Source organism: Aquarana catesbeiana, linkage group LG03, assembly GCF_042186555.1.
Source record: "Aquarana catesbeiana isolate 2022-GZ linkage group LG03, ASM4218655v1, whole genome shotgun sequence".
In the NCBI taxonomy this organism is placed as follows: domain Eukaryota; kingdom Metazoa; phylum Chordata; class Amphibia; order Anura; family Ranidae; genus Aquarana; species Aquarana catesbeiana.
The window spans coordinates 504,966,594-504,974,795 of NC_133326.1; the positions used below are offsets into that span (position 1 = coordinate 504,966,594).

Here is an 8,202-nt window from a genome sequence, read left to right on the forward strand (position 1 = left end):
TACAGTTATGTTATAATGGTGGCAAGGTAGAGGTGGCACCAGTGCACCTCCACTAGGAACCAAGTGCGCAGTTTTTGCCATTGGTTCTTTTACCGGTAGTCCCAGGCATGGTACTCCGATCCTCTCAGGTTATGGGGGTAGGAAGGATTTCCCCTTCCTACCCTGGGATTTGAGGGAGCCTAGGAGCTCCCCAATTTTTATGCAATGTTACTTGTGTTCACAAATCTGTGGTATAATGAAGGTTGATATAACCATTATGTTTTTTCTCCTGCTCTCAGTCATTTATTTTCTCCCCCCCTTGATCTCACATGCTCACAGGTTCTGGGTCTGGCCTCGATCTCTCCTCCCAGGTCTTGACAAGATTTTTTGATTGAAAATGTATATTTTATTTTGCAAGAAAATATACAAAAAAACAAGTACTTAAACAGGGTACATTCCAATCTGTACTGCGACGCAGCGCATAAATACACTACATGGCAATACATTGCCAAGCATACCAATAAATTACATTCATCCTGCGGTATGATGCCTAATGTGTTGTGCAGAGTAATAATACCCCGAAACATCACATCATGCATGACGCCGCATTACCCTGAAAGCATTACTTCAAAAACATGTCACAAAAAGTCAGGTCATACAGTCTAATAACATTCAAATGGGCAACGGGTGTGTTGGGGGGGGGGGGGGGGGGGGGGCGGAGAAGGTGTGGTAGGGGAGGGAGAAAAGAGTTCACAGGCCCGAAGCTTTATTTGAACTGCCAAAGGATACACGGGGGAGAGGGGGGGGATGGGGAAATCTTCAGACCACCTCAACAGGTCCTGTGCAAAGGGGCACTCCCAGAAAACATGCAGAGCAGTTTCCTCCTGGATGATGCAAAAGGGGCAGCGCCTGTATCTGCACAGGTTTCTGGCATGCATGAATGTCCTGAGTGGCAACCCCCCTTGGATTGCCATCCATGCCAGATCTTTGTGTCTGTTGGTGAGTCTCTTTGAAGAAACATTCCTCCAGACCACTTTACAAGTGGCTGAAGGGAGGCCTTGAACAGTCTCAACAATGTCCGATGCTCTAATCAACATGTGGATAGTTTTTGGCTTCCAAAAGTCGGGCTTCACTCCATGTAGCCCCAGCTCCTTAATAAACTTGAAGGTGTCCAAGTAGTACCAAGGGGTGTCCCAGTTGTAGGGGATGGAGCTGTCCCATTTGTCCCATCCAAGGGTCCTCCAAAGGGGCAGGAGGAAAAAACGGGACATGGAGTTACCACCAGAGTCCACAGTTCTGTCAACCAATGTCCTGCGGATGCAGTTACAAGCAAAGCACACCCTCAGTAGGGTAGCGATGTCGGGCACGCCCTTACTGCCTTTGAGGGGTTCCTTGAACATAACCGCCCGCTTCACTCTGTCCATTTTGGAGCTCCAGATCAAGTGAAACACCGCCCTGGTGATGGCCTTACAGGTGTTAACCTGGGGGGGCCAGGCCTGGGCGAGGTTCTGCAACACAGGGAGGATCTCGCTGCGGAGTACCAGTGTTTTGCCTTCGATGGTGAGTTCTCTGAGGCTCCAAAGTCCAAACTTCGCATCTTTGACAGTCTTTCCTCCCAGGACTTCAGGGCTGCGCCCTCAGCTCCAAACCAGACCCCAAGGATTTTGATGAAGTCCGTCTTGATGCTGAAAGGAATGGGTGCAGAAGAAGGCAGGAACCACTTTCTGAAGAGCATGACTTCTGACTTCCCGCAGTTGACCTTTGCCCCTGAAACTTGGCCGAAGTCCTCACAGGTCTGGGCGAGTGTGTCGATGGAGCGCCGATCAGCACAGAACACCGTCACGTCGTCCATGTAGAGTGAGCACTTGACCTCCCGTCTGTCCGGTTCTGATGTGGTGATCCCTCTGATCTCTGGGTTCCGTCTGATGCTTCAGGCGAAGAGCTCTATACAACAAACAAAAAGCAGAGGTGAGAGAGGGAAGCCTTGTCTGACCCCAGACAAGATTGGAAAGGGGTCAGTTTTCCAGCACCAAACTAGAAATATCAGTGTACATTACATCCACATACGAACAAAACATTTCCCCAAGACCAAACCTGCGCAGAGCTCTGCACATAAACTCATGGGAGACACGGTCAAATGCCTTCTCCTGGTCAAGACTGACCAGGGCTGCGTGCACACGGCGGCCATGAATGTACTGGACCGTGTCCCAGACAAGCGCAAGGCTGTCCGCAATCCTGCGACCAGGAATGCCGCAAGTCTGATCCTGGTGGATGATCTGTCCGATGACAGACTTCAGCCTGTTGGTCAGGACCTTGGCGAGGATTTTGTAGTCCACATTCAGAAGAGAGATCGGACGCCAATTTTTAAGATCAGATCTCTCCCCCTTCTGCTTATACAAAATCGTGATCATCTCCTCCCTCAGTGACTGAGGCATTCTGCCCTCCACCACCATCTCCTCGTACAGCTCAAGCAGGTCCAGGCCCACGAGATCCCACAGTGTTACATAGAGCTCAACTGGGAGACCATCGCAGCCCAGGGTCCTGCCTTGCCTAAAGGATTTAGCGGCAGAGTGCAGCTCCTCCAACACCAAGGGGGCATTGACGGTTGATGAACCTGCAGGATCAATTTGGTTAGAGATACCTGACAGGAACCTGTTGGCCGCCTGTGTGTCCGTTTCTTTCGGGGAGTTGAGGTTGGTGTAGTAGTCGCTGACCACTTGCATCACAGCCTTCTTCCCCTTCTGGAGTGTTCCGGTCTCATCACGCAGCTCTGACAAGGGTGTGTGTCCTGAATAAAGTTTCCTGAAAAAGAAAGAATTACACTTCTCACCTTTCTCAAGATTCTCCACCTTGGTACGGAAGACAATGTGCCTGGATTCTTCCTCGAAGTGTCCTTTCAGGCTCTTCTTGGTGTCCTCCAGGTCCTGCCTAACGTCCCAGCCACAGCGATGAAGGGACTGCAACTGACACTGCAGTCTCCTGAGTTCCCTCCTCCTGGCACACACATGCTGGCGTCCCCTTGCCTGAAAGAAGCTGCGCAGCTTAACCTTCACAAACTCCCACCAATCACTTACCCTTACGAAGAATCTCTTTTCCTCCGTCCAGGTGGCATAGGACTCCCGGAGTTCCCCCATCAATTCCTCGTTTTCCAGCAGGGTGCTATTCAGCTTCCAGGGACCCGGTCCACGGGCAAAGCCCTCGCCCAAGTCACCCCGAAAGTGAATAGCCCTGTGGTCAGAGAAGAAGCAGGGGACCATGGAGAACTCACGATGCTTGACTGTTCTTGAAGTGAGCACGAAGTCAGTCCTGGAACGCACAGATCCATCGGGCTGGCACCACGAATAGTTCACGGTCCCTTTCCCTATGGATCCCACGGCGTCCTGCAAGGAGGCCTCCAAGATCATCTCCTTGAGCAGCCTAGAAGTAGCATCAAGTTTTGCGTATATGCTGGAGCTGCGCCCATCCTCCTCGATCGGGCAGTTAAAATCACCGCCGATCACTACTGTTCTGGTGGTGACGAGTTGGGTCCGCAGGGTCTGGAAAAGTTCCAGCCGCGCATTCTTTTCGGGGGGGGCGTACACGTTGATGAGCCTAACTGGCTCTTCCACCCACGAGCCGTCTAAGACCAAAAGACGGCCACAGACTAGCTCATGGATAGAGTCAACCGTGAAGCACCCACCCCTGACCAGAATGGCTACTCCTGCAGACTTGCAATCGCCAACCCCGGACCAGTAGGAGGGACCAAGGGTCCACTGGGAGGACAGATGAGTGTACCTCCTCAAGGGGGGAAGGGCGCACTCCTGGAGCATGTAGACATCACTCTGCTGACTTGAAAGAAAGGTCAGGACCGCTTGCCTTCTAGATGTATCCTTGATACTCCTCACATTAATGGAAAAGATTGAGATCTCAGCCGTAATGAAAAAGGGTATGAGGGTCTAGTTAACAAGGGTCTGAACTTACCTCCCCGGAGGGGGGGGTGGCTCTTCCGTTGCGTCTTCTGCCTGTCCTGTGTTCTGGGCCAGGCCCAGCTCCTCAAGGACAGACTCCATCTGCTGGCTGATGTGGACATTGGGGGGGAGGTCATGCTCAGGGTTGACCATGATCTCCTCCTCCTCTCCTGCAGACTCTAGCTCCTCCACTACTTGCTCTGGTCCATCGCTGTCGCATTGGACCCCGTTGGGCCGTTTGGTGGAGGTGGCAGGTTCCTCTGCTGTTGGGCTCTCTGGCTTCCGTTTCTGGCTTCCTTTTGGGCCACTGGTGGGGGTGGAGGGTGGGGAAGTCCTCCAGGGAGGACAGGTTCGGGGGGGTTCCTCCGGCACAGAGGGGGTGGGTGGGGGTGTGCTGGAGGCAGGGGGTGGGGCAGGGGCACGAGGGGGGGCGGGGGGCGGGAGTGGACTTACCTGTGGCCTTTCGAGGTTCCTTTGGTTTCTTTGGTTTTTCTGGCAGCTTCCTCCCGGGTGGCTTACCCTGGATCAGGGTTCCAGCGTAGGTCCGGGTCCTCTGGGGGCAGTGTCTGAAGACATGCTCTGCCAATCCGCAAAGGTTGCAGGCTTTGGACCTCGGACAGTCCTTGGTCTCGTGGCCTGTGACCCTACAGAACTTGCAATCAAGCTCTGTGCAATCCTTACCTATGTGTCCCGGCTGCCCACACTTGTTACAGTTGTAGGGTATGCTGGGGTAGTAAAGGATTCCTGCGGATGATCCCAGGGAGAAGAAAGGCTGCAGGTGCTGGATGTCCCCCAAAGGGTCTTTCCTCAGTTTGCAGAGCACAGACCACTTACCTATCCAGAACCCGTTGTCATCGAAGATTTGGATCGGGTCCTTCACCACGGTGCAGAACCTCTGGAGGTAGGTGGCTATGTCCTTTCCACTGGTATGGGGGTTCCTCATGGCCACTGTCACCCGCTTTTCGTCCCGTGTTATGGGGCAGTTCGCAGTGAACTTCCGGAAAGGGGATTCAGGGCCACTGGTCTTCACCATCTCCCAGTATCTTCTGCAGACCTGAAATGACACAAAAGTTATAAAGAATATACCTCTTGTGAAGGCCTGCACAGAAAGAGTCTCCGCTTTGCTGAACTCCTGTTCCAGAATCATCTTCTTTCCGAAGATCTCCGGGGTCATGTCAGGGACTCTTCCGTCCACCTCCTTCAGCTGCAGCACGACCGTCTGCTTCATCCAAGGCTCCAATGCTGGGAGCCCGTCTGCAGGCTGGTCTGGCTTGGCTGGTCCTGGTCGGCTGGGGCTGGCCAGGGTAGAGGCAGGGGTTGAGGCAGTGGCATTCCCGGGCTCGGAAGAAGTGGCTGGAACGGGGTTCTTCTTCTACTTGCTGGTCTTCTTGTCGCTCTTCCCCATCGTCAAGGAGTTGGATGTCGCTTCAGGTGTTCTTAGGCGGCTTCCTTCTGGTTCCTTGACGTCTTCGCTCTTTTCGTAGCCTTTACAAAGGCTCTAGCATCTACTGCCCGGAGGTAGTAATGAGGAGTGGGAGTGGAGGGAAGACCGCAATCTCGTTCCCTGTGGGGGCTAAGCCTCTAACCCAATAGCAGCAAGTAGGTGAAGCTGAATTTAATCAACGATCCTACCAGGCCGAGCAGAGGGTACCCCACAAGGACCAATTGGCTTGGATAGATGCAAGTGGTTCTCAACGTCCTAGCTGTGAAGCAGAGACACCCCTAAGGGCTAAAGTCGATACTACACTTGATCTTAGCCAAAAGGCCGAGAAGCTTGACAAGATTACCTTACTCCTGATTGCAGGGTCGCTCCGAACACCCGCCGGCTCGGTAAGATCGTTAACGCAATCCTGACCTCAACACTCTTAACTGATGGCTAATCCTCCCAAGGAGAAGCATACTCTTAAGATCATTTCTCACAACACTCAGGGCCTCAACTCCCCGATCAAACATAGAAAACTTTTTCAGCTCTACAAGTCCATGCACACAGATGTCCTCTTCCTGCAGGAGACTCACTTCCCCACATCATACCATCCCACGTTCCTCCATCATCAGTTCCCAGTTTTTTCTCGCATCTGCAAATAACAAAACAAAAGGTGTCGCTATTTGCTTCGCTAAACACATTAACATAGCTGACACGGAAGCTGTGTTGGACCCCCTGGGCCGTTACATTTCAGTCTCAGGGACCATTGATGGTGAGTTATACACCTTCGTCTCCTATTACGCTCCTCACAAGGGCCAGAAAGCTTTTTTTTGACTCCCTGTTGCATAAGCTCCAACCACATCTTAAAGGCACAATTTTTATTGGTGGGACTTCCAACACGGCTTTTGACTTTGCATTAGACAGGACGGGCACCGGTATCCCCAAGCCCAAATGCCCTTCCAAGCAAAGTGCTAAAATTGCGAAACTCCTTAACAACATGGGATTAATAGATATTTGGAGGGAAACTAATCCACATTCCAAAGACTATACACATTACTCAGCCCCCCATTGCTCCTATGCCAGGATAGACCACATTTTTACCAAACCCCATACAATCCTGCTGGTTTTGAATTCCAAGATAGTGGACACCAGAGGTGGGGGACTCGAGTCACATGACTTGACTCGAGTCACCTGTTTGAGGACTTGCGACTAGCTTGACAAAATTAAATAAATGACTCGACTTTGACTTGTCACTAATGACTTGCGACTTGACTTTGACTTGGGCTATTTGACTTGCAATGACTTGGCACCACCAGTTCTGTGTCTTGGCCTAGGCAAAAGCCGCCCCCCCCCCCCCCCCCACACAAAGCTCCCCCGAGTCCCGGCTTCGGGGTAGATCAGTATTTTGACTTAATTTGTGACTTGACCAAAATAAATGACTTGACTTGCTTGACTTCTAGCAGGGACTCGACTTGACTTGCTTGCTTTTCGCCACAGTAACTTGGGACTTGCTTGTGACTTGAAGGTTAAGATTTGAGACTTGCTTGTGACTTGCACATGTGTGACTTACTCCCATCACTGGTGGACACCCCCCTCTCCGACCATTCGATGATCACGCTAGTCACTCAAAGAGCCTCAGAACGCTCTAACACCCCAAGATGACGGCTACAGGAATCCATCCTAAGTGACCCCATACAGTGTACCATCATAGAAGGAGCCATTAAGGAATACTTTGAAATAAATTCCATGAACAAGGTTTCCCCCGAGACGGTTTGGGCAGCTCACAAATCAGTAATACGGGGAAAATTAATCCAAATTACAGCCCAGCTTCGGTTAGAACATAGAGTGGACAGGTTGAAACTTACAGCAGACTTTAAATCCCTCTCAAGAGCCCACAAACTAAACCCTTCACCTGAATTACTATACAAACTGGATAAGGCACGGGCCCAACTGAACCTGAATCTCACTACAACAGCAGAGAAACAACTTAGATGGTCGGGGGCTACATTTTACTCCCACAAGGACAAAATTGGTTCGAAACTCACGATTAAGCTTAGCCCTAAACCCAGATCCCTAGCCTTTCCAAAAGTGAAGCTACAAACCGGGGAACTGTCCCAGAACCCTGTTAAAATAATGGAAGCTTTCCTCCAATACTATGCGCAACTATATAAATCACGACCACCCCACTTAGCGAAACCACAACAGGAATTCCTGAATTCCATTGTATTACCCTCTATCTCTAAGAAGCATAGCGATCTGCTGGAGAGCTCTTTCTCCCAGACAGAAGTTCTAGATACGATCAACTCTTTAAAATTAGGCTCAGCCCCAAGCCCGGATGGATTTTCCACGGGATACTATAAAAGTTTGCTCCAACACTAGCCCCACACCTTTCCAAGTTTTTTAACGCCCTTAGTCAAGGTTCTCCATTGGGTTCTGACCTAAATGCACCCTATATCTCCATGATCCCTAAACCAGAGAAAGACCCCAGTGAGGTGGGAAATTATCGCCCAATATCATTAATCAATAATGATATTAAGATCCTAACAAAAATCATGGCGAACAGGGTATCCAGCTTTATTTCCTCATATATTCATAGAGACAAGGTGGGGTTTATCCCTGGATGGCAAGGTACAGATCACATTAGAAGGACCATTGACATTATTTCCCGTTTACAGTCTCATTGGGATGGAGGCCCCCCGCAAAACAGATTTCTCTTATCAATTGACCTGCATAAGGCTTTTGATTCTATAGATTGGACATATTTGTTTGATATCCTACAAAAATGGGGGTTTGGGCCTTACTGCCTAAATCTGATTCATTCCCTGTACTCAAATCCGACGGCGCAGGTACGCC

The 8,202-nt window shown here is 50.7% G+C and overlaps 1 protein-coding gene across 1 annotated transcript; it reads right to left on the reverse strand.

The window, feature by feature from the left end:
- Positions 1–217: 217 nt before the first annotated feature.
- Positions 218–5,331, reverse strand: LOC141133986 (zinc finger CCHC domain-containing protein 3-like). The gene is made up of 3 exons (XM_073623584.1): positions 5,303–5,331; positions 4,380–5,221; positions 218–225 (listed from the first exon to the last, which is right to left on the reverse strand). Exons 1-3 carry the CDS (start codon positions 5,329–5,331, stop codon positions 218–220), a joined length of 879 nt encoding a protein of 292 aa, XP_073479685.1.
- Between the last annotated feature and the right edge of the window lie 2,871 nt (positions 5,332–8,202).